This window comes from Pantherophis guttatus, chromosome 1 (assembly GCF_059756535.1).
Source record: "Pantherophis guttatus breed Tessera chromosome 1, ASM5975653v1, whole genome shotgun sequence".
NCBI classification, from domain to species: domain Eukaryota; kingdom Metazoa; phylum Chordata; class Lepidosauria; order Squamata; family Colubridae; genus Pantherophis; species Pantherophis guttatus.
Window position 1 is genome coordinate 91,124,136 of NC_142063.1, and position 18,504 is coordinate 91,142,639.

An 18,504-nucleotide genomic window follows, 5' to 3' on the forward strand; every position below is an offset into this window, starting at 1 on the left:
TATCTTGCTTAGCAATGAAAATTTCTCAATTATACGACTCAATTGTGGTCGTATGTTGAGGACTATCTGTACCTGAACTTTCAATAGAATAAAAAACATATAAATCAGGCTCGTAAACAGTTATTTGCTTGCAAGTTAGGAAGCCTTTTATAAAGCAGGAGAGAAAGATCTTTGTTGCTATTATAGCAGGTCAATGAGATACAAATGATTAGCATAAATACCTGTGAAAAAATGGCTAGTAAAACTGTACTTTATAAGATAGTGGATTGAATCCAATTTTGGTTTCATGTAGACATAATTGTTCCTATCAGCAAAAGCAGTATGAGGTAATTCTCCAGTCCTCTCAACTTAATTTCACATGGTACTTGAGAATAATCTCTCCCTATGGCTCCCACTCGTTGGAAGATCAGCATTAGTTTCTTCCTATTCGCAAATCTTACATTATTTTTAACAGTATCAATGTAGCCAATAATCTTCCTATGTACTATATATTCTAATTTAAGCACCCAATGTATATGTTTGTTGCTCTTTTAGAATATACTGAAGACATTCAAAGCTTAGTAAAAAAAAATAGACAAAAATAGATCATATGCTAGTGCTGGCATCTGAATTTTATGTGTTTTTCCTGATGATTTAGACTTCAAGCCTCAAAACACTGGACGTGCTAGTTGGGATTGATGGATACCGTATTTCAAAACATCTGGAGGAGATCAAATTGCTAAACCTTAATTTGAAGTTTGAATGTTCTGCAAGCTCTTACATTTTCCCTCTACATAATAGTTTTCTCTCGTATGTCTTGGTTTTCTCTAAATACCGCTTGCCAGAATAGTAAACTGCCTAATGGTCTTTTCAAATCATGGTTTATAAATCCACTGTAAACTATGGTTGGAAATGGCTATTATGTACAAAAATACAATAGAAAATCCAGGGGAGTGTAAGACATAGGGAGAAAAGGATCAGTATGTCCTCAATCATCAAATCATGTTTTGACAGATTTCATTTATAGCTTTTCAGTTGCGGTTAAGTAAATTGGTAGATTATTGAAAATATACAACAAATAGCAATGCTTTCCTTTCAATATTTGTGTGCTATTTCTAATGACAAATGTACAAAAAACAGAAATATTTCATTCTTTTTAAGCAACTGAAAAATGAGTTTACCATAATTTCCTTTTAAATGTGTGATTTTAATTCTCAAACTGACTCAACTATATAGCCACTATAGCCATTACATTAAAAATGAACACATCAAGTCAAGGTGAGTTTAAGCAGACTATCACAAAGCTACATGCTTCCATACTTATATCTCAATCCTATACATGTTTGCAAGAAAAACAACTTCCTCATATAATCGAACTAAAAAAAAATGCACTGTATACAATTGTTGCCATGTACAGAAACAAGTAATAGAGAAAATACTATTAATACATAGCATGAAACCTCCAATATAAGGTATTTGCAAGAACAAATAACAAATTATTTAAATTTCTTCATTATATGTAAAGAAGTTATGAAAACTTTTAACAACCAAATCTCTTTAATGAAATGTTTGCTCTTCCCATCCTTTGGTGCCATTTAGTAATGGAGTTATTTACCTATGTTTTATATTTCAACTACAAAACAAGAAATGGTTTACAAAATCAATAACTTTTGCAGTAGTTACCTTTTCCAGTATAAAATAAAGCTTTCCCTAATGTGGCAACCAGAGAATGTTTGGACCCAAAACTCACAAAGGCTGATGACCCAATGTACAAATACTCCCAATAAATCCAAATTTAGAGGAAAATGATCTAGTTACTAACAAGAAAAATTACCACTTAAACCACAGTTTTACCAAGCATATTGTACTCACTACAAAGTCCATATCATATGCTTATATTTCTTTTATATAGGAATATATTTTATTCTAAAAATCCAGTGTTATCTTAGTAATAAGTGACTGCATTTCATTATAAAATCACGTTATTGGTTTATAATTTTAAACTCTGCCTAAAAAACAGAGCACACCCAATATGCCTTATTATAAAAGATTTGTGGGAAACTTTAATTGACAGTGGTGAGTTTTTAATAACACCCATTTAAAATATTAGTTGAGTGAATGGGATCAATGATGATGCTATTATGTGATCTTATGTAAAATTGTGTAGGGTGGATTCCACATGCACACATATGTAAAAGTTCATGTATTGGGATTGGTACTAAAAGCAGTAGGTCCTGGAACAAAACATGTTCAGCAGTGGCTGGTCCCTTAAGAAACTCCCTTCCAAGAGACATACAGTCTTTTCAGCTGTGGTATTCAATATTTTTTTTAGAAATCTATGATTTCAATTGGATATTCATTTTAAAAAAATTATGCCACTGATTTATTTTTTGCTGTTGTAGCTTTGGGAATTGTTTACACTTCTTGAATAATGTTAGTTCTTATAAAGATATTATTTGTTTGGTTATTTGCTGGAAAATAGATGTTTTATTCCAATTGCAAATAAATTGCTAATTTGTATGTTACAATGTTACAATGAATATTGTAACTTTGGAAGCAGACATCTCAACATATACACCTGCCTCTTCTCTCCAAATATAAAACATATGATACTCTCAAATTCAGAGCCAATGCTGGCATCTCAAGCAAGTTTGAACTCTCACATCTTAATCTTGAGGTTACGGTTCATATCTCTGACGGATATTCTTCTATTCTTGACTTTTCTAATTCTTCTATTTATTGACTTTTAAGCAGCACCTCACTGCTCATAATTCTTCTGAAAATTAGTTTCTTACTGCCTGTCCTCTCTCAAAAGTTTCAGCTGAAATATTCTACAACATTTCCTTCATTTGTCTTGGTAATTAAACAAGATTTTTGCTTCATTAGTCCCTGAATATTTCACACCTCACTTTAAAACTATAGCTTCTCAAGTAAGCTCTAATTACTAATATTAAAACAAAAGCAATTTTTAGGAAATTCTCAAGACCTTTATGGTCTGCCGATTCAGCACAAAGAATGATTAACATCAAACCACATACACACCTTGCAATACCACACCCTTGAAATCCTAGATGCAGTACACACCTAATAGTGTTCTATAAGTTTATCCTTATAATGGTTTTGTTAGAGAAAAGCTGGGGTTAATTGTATTGATGCCTTAGTTTTGCTGAATTTGCTTTCAAACTAAGCCTAAGTAATGTTGCCTGGATTAAGTGATTTGACACCTGCATTTCTGCACAAATAGAAAGGCATTTGTGTGTGTGTGTGTGTGTGTGTATGCATGATTGTGCCATAAGGAAGTTAAGTCTTTTTGTGGACTGGAATGCGTCTGTAGATTCAGTCAAATGGGCTATTATTCATCCAAGTTGTCAGGTAAACTCTATTTTCAACTTGCTTTATACAGTATGCAGGCAGTTTATTACAGTCTTAGACCAGTACAAACAATATTGGTACCTTGTGAGTACTTATAAATCTATCTTGAGACAGTAAATAAAGTCAAATTAAAATACATTTATAAAACAACCCAACTAAAATCCATATGTGAAATCCAAAAGTAGCAATCTATCTACATTATAAAGTGGTATCTATAATTGTGATTACATATAAAATTACAAAATTGTGGTGTCTAAAATTTACCTAAAATGTGGTATGTAATATTACAAAAACCTGATAATGTCTAAGAGTGCATAGAATATATCTGTGGAAGCAGGAACTTGGTGCATCGTGTGCAGCATTTTATGGAGTGTATTTCTTTAGAGTAGTATTTCCAAGAATCCTGGAAAAAGCACCATTGGGATCCACCAACATTTGTTCACTCACATTTACCTGTTTGCATAGAACTCACTTATCTCTCCATAAGGAATGTCACAGGGGTCATTCCTTTCTTCCCAACCTTTACATCCAACTCTGTTACTGTTACTCATTATAAAAGCCCAAAACTAGAGAAATGGAAAAACCATAGACTTAAGAAGTGGCAAACAGTGAGAAAATGTCTGCCAATTTTTAAAAATACCATAGGCATATTTATTTGGAAATGCAAGTAAAAAGAGTGTTTAAGGACTAAAGGTTACAACAAACACTATGCACAAGATATATAGCCATTCTCCACCAGTGAATCCTACATTAGCCAATTGCCATGTTTTAGTTCCTCTACAGTCCAAATTCTTAACATATGTCCCACTTTCCCTACTGAAAAGACTTCAAAAAGACCAACCACCTTGGCACTTTAAGCGTTTTGAACAACAAAGTAGCCAACAGGGCAATTAACAAAATTCCTAAACTCAGCCATTAAATTCAGATAGAGATTTACTCCAAACAAGGAAAGGTACGTTCACCCCTGACCTAAAATACACACACACGCACGCACAACCTCATGTACATTTTACTTACTCCCAGATCCCTGAAAGTGAGAATCCCACATCGGGCCGGGTAGTACGCATAGCTCAGAATGCGCATTAAGCACACACAAACTCGAGCCAATGCACTTTTTTTTTTTTTTTACGCGTTAGTAAATCGATCCCAAAATCAACGGGGGTGGTGCAAAGTGGTCGATTTTCCCCGGGCGGGGAGGATTTCTCCCCACAGGTGAAGGGCTGCAGGAGCTGGGAGAGAAGCAAAAGAGAGGCGCCTTTCTTTCCCTTCCCTCGCTTTTTAGGCCAGGTTATGAAGCACACATAACCTGTTTGGCAAGGTTAAAAAAAAAAAAAAAAAAGACGGGTTTAGCACCCACACACCCCCTTCCCGTACTCCCCCACCGCTTCATTCCCCCTCCCTTTCTTCCCTACTTACAGTAAATGAGTGAAGGCGCTGAGTCCTTCGGGCACGGCGGTGAGCCCCCTCCCGGAGCAGTCAACTCCTCCGTCCCCATCGCAGCTACAGGAAGCCGGGCATGGAGAAAGGGAAACTCTTTCGCTGGGCCCAGCCAAGCAGCCAAAGCCCCAGGCGAAGAAACCCAGCAGAGCCAGGCAGCGCATCGTCCTTGTCGCCGAGGCGGTCAAAAGCTCCCACGGCGCGCACCGCCCGGCCGGGGACGATCCCTTTTCAGCAACCGGGGGGGGGGGGCAAGTGCTTTTTTGCGCTCGCCCCGCCCGGGCCCTGGAGCTGCTCCGAGTCCTTCGTCTGGCGCCGCTGGCTGGCTGGCTGCCTCCCTTCCTTTCCCACCTCTCGGTCCTTCTTCGTTCCCCTTCCCCGCAAAAGCAGTCCCGCCGCGCGGAGAGCCGACGTTTCAGCGCCTCGCCTTCCTTCCTTCCGACCCCATGGAAAGGCGGCAGGCAGGCTGTCGTCGAGCCCTCTCAAGGCAGCAGGTAAAAACGTGCCCCGTTGGAATCTGCCATGACGGCTCTCCCTTTTTTTTTTTTTTTTTTTTTTGCAACGCCGCCTTAGAGGTAAAGCGCAGCTCTTCTAGGAAGCGAAGACTTCAGCCATTCCAGCACACGCGCTCGCCAGTTCTTTCCTCGGCTCGGGCCGTTGCCGCTTTGCCAGCAACTGCCTTGCCCGCCCGCCTGCCTGCCTGCCTGCCTATCCTTCGCCTTCTAGGGTTGCACACAATACGGGGACTTGCGTGTGTGCGCTCAACTCGCCCGACTCCCGGCGCCTGCTGAAGCGATATGCAAAACAGCGAGGTGTGTATGCTAATGAGAGAATCGTGATGCTCCTTCTCATTGGTCGAAGAGGAGCCTCAGCCTAGTAAATATATACAAATCTGGGAGCCTGTTACTTCACCCCACCCCACATATACACACGCCGCAAACCTTCGGCAGCCCCGAACAGAAGGGAAAGAAGCGGCCTCTCATTGGTTAAAAGGGAGCTACGGGTAGGCGGGGCAACAAGCGATAAGTGACAGGAGTGGCGGTGGATTTCCTTCGATAACCGAGAGGGGTTGCGGGGTCGAGAGAGAGAGAGAGAGAGAGAGATTTCTTCTAAAATGGAGCCTCTTATTGGATGCGATTCGCCCCTGCACAGCTGCTTGTGGACGGTTCCTTTTCTCCTGGGATACCAGTCAAAGATCTCTACGCCCCCCCCCCACCCCCCTTGGTAGGAAACGGCCTGCTGGAATGGCTCTCCTCGAACAAAACAGCCGTTCAGACGTCAAGAAGGAGTCTGCAAAATTAAGCAGGTGCTGGCAAATACTTCAACCAAGAGGACCTCAAGGCCTTAATTCATTTACTTTTGAACGGAACTTCTTTTTTTGGCTAGGTTGATAGTGTTGCAGCTGTCCTGCAAAGGCAGTATTTGGAAGAAGAAGTTAAAAAACAAAACAAAAAACATGGCCATTAAATCTGGTGGCAGTTGAAGAACTGCCTAGCTAGAACCCTTGAAATGGACCCTAGGCAAAACAAGTTAAATTGCTATCTTGGTTTTCGAAGTCTGCTGATCTGCAAACCACTGCAACTGATATTTTTTTTAATAAAAAAAAAAAGATTGAAGTAATATTGCTGAAATGGAAAACATTGAAAGCCTCCTTGGACAGTGCTCAGTATTTGGCTTTGACAGAGCTGTTTTATGATGAGAAAATCCAGTTACAGGTAGAGGCAGAAGGGAATTTCCCAAAACACCTTTGGAAGGATTTTAGGAGCTATTATCCATCAGTACAGTCTTATACATCTGATCCCTTCCAGATGTGTTGAGTGTGCAATTCACGAAGAGCTAAAGAACACAGCTTGGAGAATGGATGTCTATGCTTCTGCATGCTCTTTTAATCGGTGAAGACTCTATGTAAGAATATTACACCTGCTATCAGTAAAGGGTATTAAAGAATCTGGTCAGTGTCATTTTCATCTGCAGTCTAAATAACAAAACTAGCCTCCATTACTGTTACTCTTATCATTAGGTAGTGTGAATGGTTGGACTACTGGAGGGTGCATATGTGACATATGTCAAAGTCTCAACGCTCCTCACTCCCAAAATAGAATTTAGGGGCTTCCAAACTGCTACCATATCTACTTCTGGTTGCCTCAAAAGAAGTTTGAAAATTATACATAATCAACTATCTTGGCTCTGTTAGCCTTTAAAAACGGAAAACATCATTCAATCACAATCTTGTTGCAGCTGCCACAGGTTGTGAAATAATAAATAGCCCTACACACACACACACACACACACACACACACACACACACAAATAAATACATTACAAGAACATTTCTTAACCACTCCTTACTTACTCCTTAACCAATATCCTTACTGAATGTTGCCATCCTTCATGCCTACTTTTACATTAAAAAAAAAAGTGATTTATCTGAAGGAGAGTTGCAAAACCATCAAAATATCTCTTTCCTGGAAAGACTGGCTAGGAAGCTAAAGCCTAGAAAACTATGAGACAGGAGCAAGCTGCTCACAAGTTAAGTTACAGTGGTACTGTTTCAAAGAAAGCATTTTATTTCAAATACATGATAGCTAAGGCAGCTGAGTTCTTGAATATCACCAACCCTGTGGATTCATAAAAATCTAAAACTGTTTTTGAGCCAAATATTCATAAGGAAGGGTCCTTAAATGGCTATGGCTATTCATTCAGAGTTTCATAAAAGTAAATACATATTGGATTGTACTGAGCTGCCATCGGTATCCATATAGGAAAGCTAATTTTAAAAAGCATGCTCAAAAACGATTTGTGTTTTTTCTTAAAATACACTCATCCCCCCCCCCATAAGTGATTTTCACATTCCTAAGCATTCTTTTTTGAAATATATTTCTAATTAAGTCAGTTGATAGTAGATGAACATATGTTCAAGGTCAAAGTTTTATAATGACTAAATCCCCATAATATTTTACTAAAGCTTTGCAAAAACTAATAGTCATGATACATTCACATTAATAAAAACTGCATCATTGTCCCCCATTGAATTCAATGGAAAATAAAACTGCTTGGCTGGATTAGATGTACTATTGTCTAATAATTATAGGTACAGAATAACGTATTTGCTTTTGTCTGTGGGAAACAGGTTAAGACATGATTCTTCTCCATAATAGAAGCTTGTGTAAATCTGATGACATTATATTTTAACATGAATTCAGTAATAAGCAGTAATCACCTTAAATGGTGGGACTGAATGACTGACATTGAAAAGGCTGCTATTGTGTGCAATGTACCATGAAGGACTCCTTTGTGCAGGTTTGCATCATATAAGGAAACAACTTAAGAGAATAAGTTGATGGGTATTGTGGTCATAGAGGTGGAATGACATAGCAGGTTTCACCTTTGCTTTTCTGATTGTCAGGAACTTTGTCATATTTGGAAAATAAGTTTCTTTCACTCAAAGCTGTTTCTTACATTTTAAATGTGGCATGTAACTTTCTCATAGGGATTGTGTACTTTGGGGGGAAAGGGGAAGAAACCCAGAAACCTTGCTGAGTTTGGATGCCTTGGAAAGGAAAAATATCAAGGAAAAAATTGCAAAAATTTGCAAGTGAAAGTAATCTTCTCATACCACAAACTCTGTAGAAACAAACCACTTCCTGGACTTAGTCAAAACTTAACTTCATTCATTTGAAGTTAGTGGCAGCAGGAATGTCACTCTATAAGTAATTCATAGAACTTATAAGCAAAGATTTTTTTAAAAAAACTCTATCTTTCTGAAGGTTGATTGATAAAGGTAGCAATGATTAATTATACTAATGTGCCTTGTATTATCTAATATTGCTTGTCTTGTTTCAGATATTTTTCTCTCTCTCTCCCTCTTTGTCTCCTGATCTCTCTCCTCAAAGTTCCCTTCTCCTGTCAAAAATATACAACTATTACCATAAAATTCAGAACAAGAAAACGGGTTGTCATTGTACTGTGATTTAGATATGTTAAGTTCCAGTGGATTGGATTGTTCTGGCTAGAGAAGGTAACTCAAGAATATCCCATTAAACTTTGTAGGATTTATTTCAGAGGAGATATGCATTAGATGGTCTGTCATTGGCTTGTGAGTTCCATGCTGTAAGTTCCATTCTTCACATAGTCAAAAGGATACTATCTATCCACAAAAGGAGAATACTAATAAATTCAAATGAATCCATGGTTTGCAGAATGAAACAAAAATCTCCAGAAAAATAAACCAGAGGAAAAGCGACAGCAGCTTAAAGAAATCATAAACAAGACATAGAAAACCAATGTTGAGGTGATTGGCTACAATCCACTCTATTACTTTATGTCAGGCATAACAATAGGTGCAGCCATTTGAGTTATGCTGCAAGCCATCATGGCCATAATTAATTGTGAAACAATTACAATGTGAAGATCCTTCTTGAGATCTTCACTAAAGGGGAAGAGGACCTTTCTTGAGGCCCCCACTAACCAAGCCATACGTAGCCATAGATAGATATCCACAATTTGGTATTAATATATTTTTAATAGTTCAAAAGTGAAATAGGCTCTGTCTCTCTAAATTTGCCCTGCTTTCTTGACTCACTGCATGACGAATCTTTTATTCACTTCTTTTTTTAATATTACCAGGTGCAGCTGCCCAGCATCTGAATATTTCATGATGAGAGTACAGAAATTATGTTAATTTTAGTACTTGGAACAAAGTTGTCTAATGTCTGAAAGAAAACTACCAGCCCAATTCTTTGACAATGTTAGTATATAATATATAAACTATGCAGAGAGATGGATTAGTGAGCCATCTTGGTTGATATAATTTGTTTAGAAAGTGGTGGGGAGATAGATTGCAAAAATTGAGGCATAAAGTATTAGTAATACCTAGACACCTATCAGGAAAGAGGCATGATGGCTCAGTGGCTTAATGATGCTGGGGATGGTCTTTGGTCCAGTTGTTTGAGTTCTAGTATTGCATGGTGGGGTGAGCTCCCATCACTCACTTCAGCTTCTGCCCATCTAGCAGTTCAAAAGCATGTTCTATGCGAGCAGATCAATAGGAACCACTTCAGCAGGGAGATGAGCTGCCCCTTCGTGTGGACAGTTAGATAGTATTAGTAATACTTTGACATCTATTAAGAGACAAACTCTGCCACACATGATCTTTCCGGGAAGCTCCTGATTTGCCTTTTTGACAATTTTTTTTCTATTTGTGGAGGAAAGTACATGGTGTTAAGCAACAAAGAAGCCTTGATTGAAAAAAAGTAGAAGTACCCTGTTTCCCCCAAAATAGTCAGACATCCCCTTATAATAAGCCCAATTAGGCTTTTGAGTGCTTGGCAATAAGGCCAAGTGCTTATTTCAGGGTTCAAAAAAATATAAGACAGGGTCTTATTTTCGGGGGAAAACAGTAGTAAAGATATTAAGTGGAAATGATTCTAATGCTGAAATTCTTGATTTTAAAGGGAACAAAAGCTTATTCATTCTACAGTTTTTATAACCTGCCGCAGGCTGCAGAACTGGGCAGCATATAATAATATCTTGGATTTTTAAAAAGGGGCCTTTTATGTCAGAACAATGACAAGTAGAATTCCAATGGAAGAAACAAATGAGAAAAGGTGTTCAAGCTAGGAGGGAATTTCTTTAAAAGAGAAATTAAAGGTACAAGTATAAACAATTTCAACTGAGAAAACATGGTGGAAAGCCACCATTTGTGGCCCCCACAAATCTTATTGAAAATCTAAAGAAAAGATACACACAGGAGGTAGAATCAGCGAAAAACATCTAACAGGTAGCTCTGGTAACAAAGGTGGCATCAGGAAAGCTAAAGCTCCAAATGAACTGAAGTCAGTAAAGTAAGCTGAAAGCAGAAAAAATATGTCTGTCTCTGTGTTGGATATCTTCAAAATAAAAGCAAAGGAACCATTATACCAGCAATGCAAATAATAAGAAGCAATGAAAAGGCAAACTATTTTGATTCATTGTTGCACCAGGTGATTGTGAAGAGCAAAACGAAAATACAGAACCGATGCTTGAAATGAATAGAAATATGATCAGGGAATAGGTCTTTTATTCCAATCATTGGTCCTATTTTCAAAATGGAAAAAAACAGACCAGTTAGACTCACATTGAGGAAGATTTTAAAGCAGACAATAATGAGAGAAATCAGTAAACATTTTGAAAACGAGCAGTAGCGGTAGGAGTTTTTAAGTTCAAGTCTTGCCCAACTAATCTTATTGTTTGATCAGGTATCTTTCTTAGTAGCTTGTGTAAATGTTATATACAATATGCAAAACATCATAATTTGGGGGGAAAAAAGCATTTAAAAAGATTTTAAAAATGACATCCTAATTAACAAGCCATTTTAGCACTAACTATCTGGCATGGCAACTCAGTTGATATATAAGCTGGCTTGAAAAATTATACTCGTAGAGTGTTCATCATTGCTTCCTTATCAAACTGGAATGAAATATTGAGGAAAACTACAAAATTCAGTTGTTGGTATTATAATCTTCAGTTATTATTTCTTTAAATTGATGATGGGATGGGGGAATGCTTATCAAATATGCAAATAACACAAAATTCAGTTGAATACAGAAATAACAGGATTATCTTGATAGATTGCCAAACTAGACTGAAAATAGCAAAATGAAATTTAACAGAGACAAATGGAAAGCTATTCATTTAGGATAAAGAAGGGAAATGTGAGATCAATGATGATTCCTAGCAACTTCCTGGACAAATCAATGCAGTTTTCTTGGCAAGATTTTTCAGAAGTGGTTTTCCATTGTTTATTTCCTTGGGTTGAGAGAAAGAGGAACTGGCCCAAGATCACCCAGCTGGCTTCCTACCTCAAGTGGGACTAGAATTCTTGATCTCCCAGTTTTTAGCTTGATGCCTTAACCACTAAATTAAACTGGCTCTTCTAATAGCATTATTGGAGATTAAAAGTGGCCTGTAGGGTAGCCAGTCGTAAACCACATTATGTTACAGAGATTTAAAGGTAAGTGCCAGAACTAGTTGGCAGCTAAAGATGGGGTGAAGCCAAGAAGTAAACAAGAGATCAGAATCAGAACAGGAGGAATGGCAGGCTGTAGTAACATCTATGAGTCAAAGCATGTCCAGTATTAGGAAAGCACTATGCATCTGAAGTCCAAGAGCTGAGCCAGAAACTAGGTCAGAAGTCATGTCAACAGGCAAAAGACTTATGCCAGAGTGAAAGGTAATGTCTGGAGCAGAAACCAGGCAGGAAGAGGGGAGTTACATGAGAACATCCCACTGCAAAGACTGGAAACATTGTCTTCCTAGGACATCATTAGATTAATCAAACATATCCTGCTTCCTGCCAGAACTCCATATTGAAGTGAGGATATTGGTAAGTAGAAAATACATGAGCCAGGAAATCCAGTTGCCAGAAATCTGTCAGTTACACAAACTAGCTTCTGACCTTTCTTTTTCCTCAGCAAAGAATGAAACAAACTGATTTGCATGTTGTTGAAGTGCTGAGCTCACCATATGTTCATAACATATTTTTGTGGCAAATCGTTAACATGCAGTTCTTACGATGAAAATGAAAGGGCAGTTAAGAAAAATCTCACAAATAAGAGGCACTAAGAAGGTGTAGGCTAGGTTATGATAAACAACAGAAACAGCAGTCCTGTAACTTAAAGGAAAGGGAGAGATCTATTAATAGATCATAACTCAAGCAGGGGTCTTAGAGAAATGTAGAATTCCCAATATAGGAAACCTATAATGAAGGAATTAAGGCTTTCTTACTTCAACCCATCAATTGTTTTTCATGTGCTTCCATATTATTCTTCATTATTTGGTGAACATGACATTGGGAACAAGCTGTGCAGAAGCTAACTCAGTTCAGAACAGAAAGCATTGGACAGGAACAGGAAAGATCAAAGATAGGTAGGTGGGATGGTATGTGGTTCATTTTGTAAAATCATTGTGTTTAATGTTTTTATATCTACTGGATGGGTGCAATAAGATTAACAAATCTTAACAAATAAATTAACAAATTAACAAATAACAAATAAATAAATTATAAAACAGATCTGTTAACAATAGTGGCATGACTGTGAATATACACTGAAGGCAGCACTATATGGGAGCAATATTGTAACCCCAGAATCATTGGAATTGGGTATTGCGCACATTTAATAAGTAATAGCAGTAGCAGTAACACTGAATGCTTGAATTTGGGGCATTGTAGATGGTAATAATCATATAAGCACTTGGAAAAATGCAAACCAATATAAGAGAGAAAGAGTGATCCATACCTTCAGTTACAATATAACTGATTCCTAAAGGATAATTTCTGATGTTATATTTTACCTGAGATTGACCAGCTGAAAATTCTCAGGAGTGAGCAGAATTCCCAACAAAGTACCAGAAGAAATAGGAACATAAAGATTGTCCCTTATACAATATGGAGATGGTAAATATTTAGATATGGAAGAGCTACTGCCAGTAACTAGAGTGGACCTTTGAATAGAGGATCACAATTACTTAGGAAATTTAAGTCAGTACATATTTATTAGGTAGTAAGTAATATTGAATGCTTACCCTGATTTCTGAAAAGATATGCATATGACAAGAAAGTCATAAATACAGATATGACTTACATTTTACAGTTAACTTCTTCCTTTTTTTCCTTTCAAGTCTGTGTGATCAGTTAATACATATTAGGCCAAAGAGCTACCTTCGAACTGTAAACTACCTTTGCCCCCTTCAGCAGAAAAGTTCTTTTTTTATTTAGAACAAAAATGACAGGACCATGAAACAAGTGTATGCTAAACATGCAAACTCCAAGTTTTTAGAAAATGTATGGTTATAACTATGCAGATTTTTAAAAATTAAGAGAAACATTGGAATATATTATTTGATATTAATAGTTTGGAATTACATATTTAGTCAATATAATTATTTTAATGAGTGAAATGTTGGAAAATGCACTTAAGAATTTTGCTTGATTTAATTTTCATGACATTATTTATAATTTATGGGTAAATTCTGGATTCTCCTACTATTAATGCAAATTTAAAGATTCTGTGGCTTAATTAGCCATTCAGTTCCATTTTGTTGATTGCAGTTTGTTCCTTCCTTTAAATGATCTTGCCCCAGCACATAGCTTTTGTGATAATTCATTTGCAATTCCCTCCGACTTGAACAATTTTTCACCAGAACTGTTGCTCAGTAACTATTTCTGAGATCTTGTAAATTTATAGTCATAATATTAGTTATAATATTTAATGCTCTTGTCTTTTGCTGGTCTCTTTCTCTTTGTCTCTGATTTTTCCAAGCACCAGAGTCTTATCCAAAGATTTCTGCTTCTGCATTATATATCCAAAATATGTAAGCATTAGCATTGTTCTGGTGGGTGGTCTGATTTTATTTCATTACGTGCTGAATTATTCATTCTTCGTGTTGTCCAAACATAGTTACCCTTCTGGAATTTGTCCCTGACAGATCCTCTCCCTATCTTTGCAAGGCCCATCACCATTTCTGCCTCATCTTCCAATGCTCCACAGGAATTCTCTTGCCCAGCAAAAATCTTTGCCCAAACATTCACTCCCCAGCATTCCATAGCAGCCGTCTCCCTCCAATCCTTAAATCCTGTGGAATGGCCATATTTAGATGGTGAGATGAAGGCAAATCCTGGAACAATGAGCAATATCAGCCATACAATTCATGATGTTTGGTGGTATTTTGAAAGTCCAGGCTAGGTCTCCAATGATAATTAGCCCCCCCTCCCCCGTAATACTTCCTAATCTATAGGTTTTTCTCTGGAGCATGATAAAACTACAAGTGTTGAAAACATATCATACATTATTTATAACATATAATTCTAATAATCCCACTATTAGGGTAGATCATTGCTATCACCACTTGTGAAAACATAATTTTACTTGCTTATTTACTTACAAAAAGTCTTACTACATGTATATCATGGGTTACCCGATTGGCATCATTTGCTCCCCAATTTAAAAAAAATCAGGTTAATGGTAGCCAGAACCATTCTGCCCTGAGAACCATATCAACAAAAGATAAATATGGAAGCTTTTTGTAAATCACTGTTGTCTGTCTTAACTAAAATAATTACAGCTATTAATATTGGACTAGCTTAAAATAGCACTTTAGCAGCACCTAGTGGCAGACACACTCAATACATCTGTAACAATATTTATAATAAACAGCAGCAGGGTGAGTTAATGTTTTGAACCCTAAGCAGCGCTATATGAAATTGACATATTCTTTTTAATATACACTTACATAAGCTACAACTCACCTTTTCAGAGGCACACAGTTATTTAAAGAAATGGTGAATTCTGATTGCATAGGTATATTCTTATAGCAGAAGGTTTTTGAGCAGTAAGACATTATTGACAATTATGTGCCATCAAGTTGGTGTCTTAGTAACCATATCTTCGTGACCTTAGTGACCATATATGTAGATTTTATTCTGGATGATTTGTCAACAATATAGTTCTTCAGGTTTTCCAATGGCATACCCATTGCTGTTGTAATTGAGTCCATCCACTGTGCTGATAGTTATCCTTCTCTTATCTTTCCTTTCATCTTTCCCAGCATTACACATTTTTCAAGAGACCAGAACTTTACATAATGTGCACAGATATGATTATTTGAGCCTTACCTTTATGCCTTGAATAAATACTTTGGGTTGCCGTTGGATCTGTTTGTTTATTTTCTTGGATATCCATGGTATCCCCAGGAGTCTTCTCCAAAGTCTTAAATTCAAAAGTGTCAATTTTTCCGAAGCTGCTTTTTCAGATTTCACTTTTTGCCTTATATAGCATTCCAGGAAGAATTGTTTCCTGATGATTCTGATTTTTGTAAGTATAGACACATCCCTGGCTCTGAATTTCTTATTTAACACCTTCATTGCTACTCTACCAAGCAATCTGTGATGTATTTCTTGGCCGCTGATTCCTTGGCCAATGATAGTTGATTCCATAAACCCTATCTACCACTTAAATGTCTTCATTGTGAATTCTAAAGGGCATTATTACATTGAAATACATTCCAAGATATTATGTTTTTCAGTTTTAAAATACTGTATATCAACCATTTTATGCAGCTGTCTATGAACCATACTGTCTATCAACCATAAAATGCAGTTCAAGGGTGTTAAAAGATTAAAAAATAATAAAATAGTATATCACAAATGCATAGCCACTTTATTAATGTTCATTTAGGCAATAGATGATATTAAAATGCAAAGATTACTACATTATATCTGCCCAGCTAGATGGCAAATAAACCAATAAACCAACCTTCCTAAAAGAAAGCAGTGACAAACCTTGGTGGTGCAGTGGACTAAGAGAGCCTTGGTAGTGCAGCGGACTAAGTGCTGTTATTGCAGCTGCCTGCAATTAGTACGAGTTCAAATCTCACCAGGCTCAAGGTTGACTCAGCCTTCCATCCTTCCGAGGTAGGTAAATTGAGGACCCGTATTGTGGGGGCAATAAGCTGACTTTGTAGAAACACTGCTTATGGGGGGCCAAAAGCCCTAATAAGCAGGTTTATACAAAAGAATGAAGGCTATTGCTGTAAGTGCATTGTAAGCCACCCTGAGTCTTCGGAGGAGGGCGGCATATAAATTGAACAAATAAATAAATAAGTAATAAACCCCTTGATTTTAAGAAATGAGCACATTTAAATTACGGTGGCTCAAGTCACCATGGAAGACTTTCCTACATTATATTAGGATTACTGACCTGTTTGCATTTATTAAATGGAATGTATTTTTTTGAATATTACAGCAACCAAATACTTTCAAATCTGGGAGGTTTTGAAGCATCTGGAAGGCACTGCAGTATTGTTCTTTTAGGTTTTCTCTAATGTAGTCTTTCAAATCCAAAATCCCAAGCCTACATTGTATAAACCAGGGATGTCAAACTCAATTTCATTGAGGGCCGCGTCAGGGTTTTGTTTGACCTCGGGGGGCTGGTGTGGGCATGGCCAGCTTGATGTCACTCGTGTCAGGGGCACCTGTGGTGGGCTGAGCACTGCCAGCAAAAACGGGTTTCTGATCTCCATTTTTGGCTGTGACGGCCTCCTGCAGCCCTGTCAGTGAAAACTCCCCCCCCAGCTTCATTTTAGCTGGCAGAGGGCTGCAGGAGGCCATCACAGCCTAAAATGGAGCCTGGAGGGCCGGGCACAGCTCTCCTGAGCGCTGTTTTCACTGGCAGACGGGCCGGTTCTTAGCTGTTTTCCGGGTAACACCACGGGCCAGATCTAAGCACCCCACGGCCAGATCTGGCCCGTGGGCCTTGAGTTTGACACGCCTGGTATAAACCATTGAAGAAAAAAGCCTGCTGAGGACATCCTGGGACCTTCAAAGTGATTCTCACTGAATAGATTGGAGTTACCATACTCCTAGCTAATCATAATGACATTTGTAATCGAATATAGACCAAAGCAGAGCAGCTCCATTTGTTTTTAAGCTATTTTCCAGCTGACATTGCTCTGATCACCTTTTACTCCTGAAGTATCTATAGATGTCCAGTAGCCAGATACTGCAGCCATAGGATCACACCAAACAGCTGGACAGCAAACCTTTCTGCTTCTGGCAGTAGGAGAAATGAAGGTGGCCCCTCCTTGTAGCTTGCTTCAATGAGCCATAGAAATAGGTATTCAGGAACCCAGGATATTTTGCAGCAAGTCCAGTCAAATTTATTTATTTATTTATTATATTTCTATACCGCCTTTCTCCCGTAGGACTCAAGGTGGTGTACAGTCAAGAAAAATATAGATACACAAACATCATAAAATTGCTCATTAAAATTATTATTATAATTTAGTGCAGAAAACTTAAGAGAATCTTGCAGAGAATGCAGAGAATAGGTGGTAAGCAGGATTCTGGTTACTTTCAAGTATCACATTAAGAATAGGGGCACAAAGCGCCAGATTTGTTTTAGTGACTTTTTCAGAAGCTATTCAATCACTTTTAGCTGTATTAACCATTGACTGTATGTTTTATTCATGACTTGGGGCAGGAAAAGAAAGAAGTGATTTATTACCAGTCCTCAGACTTGCAGTCTCCAGATCCAAGGTGAAAGTGTACTATGATTAGATAAGTAAAAGCACCTGCTTGTTTCTTAAATAGTTCTTTGTTGTAGAAACCAACCCAACTTTTATGTTCATAATTGTTCCCTTTTCTCAGAAAATCACTGTACCCCTTTGTTTTTTTCCCCATATAAATATATACATGTTTGTTTTAAAATAACAGGAGCTAGAATTGCTCACCTGCTAATAGGAGCTAAAGTTGCTCACTTATAATTGCTAAAGAAAGCTGAGGTGGCAGGCTTGTTTGAAATAAAGGTTTGAGGGTATACAGGTTGTCCTCAATTTATGACAATTGAGCCCAAAATTTCTGTTGCTAAGCGATATAGTTGGTGAGTTTTGTTCCATTTTATGACTTTTTTTGCGACAGTTGTTAAGTGAATCATTGCAGGTGTTAAATTGGTAATATGTTGCTAAATGAATCTGGCTTCCCCATTGACTTTGTCAGGTGGCAAAAGGTGATCACATAGCTCTGGGACACTGCAGCCGTCATAAATGTGAACCAGTTGCCAAGCATACAAATTTTGATCATGGCGATGCTGCAATGGTTGTGTGAAAAATGATAAGTCACTTTTTTCAGTGCTGTTGTAACCCTGAACAGTCACTAAATGAAAGGTTATAAGTGGAGAACTA

At 37.6% G+C, this 18,504-nt stretch overlaps 1 protein-coding gene across 2 annotated transcripts in view; it reads right to left on the bottom strand.

Annotated features, from left to right (window-relative positions):
* The window catches only part of LGR4 (leucine rich repeat containing G protein-coupled receptor 4), an 81,593-nt gene extending 75,840 nt beyond the window's left edge, over positions 1-5,753 (bottom strand). Inside the window, exon 1 of one of the 2 annotated variants that reach the window (XM_034417221.3) lies at positions 4,768-5,753. In XM_034417221.3, the coding sequence (XP_034273112.2) occupies positions 4,768-4,952 (185 nt within the window). In that variant the 5' untranslated portion in view covers positions 4,953-5,753. The remainder of the gene's footprint in view (positions 1-4,767) is intronic. The other variant, XM_060687640.2, reaches the window with a different exon arrangement.
* Between the last annotated feature and the right edge of the window lie 12,751 nt (positions 5,754-18,504).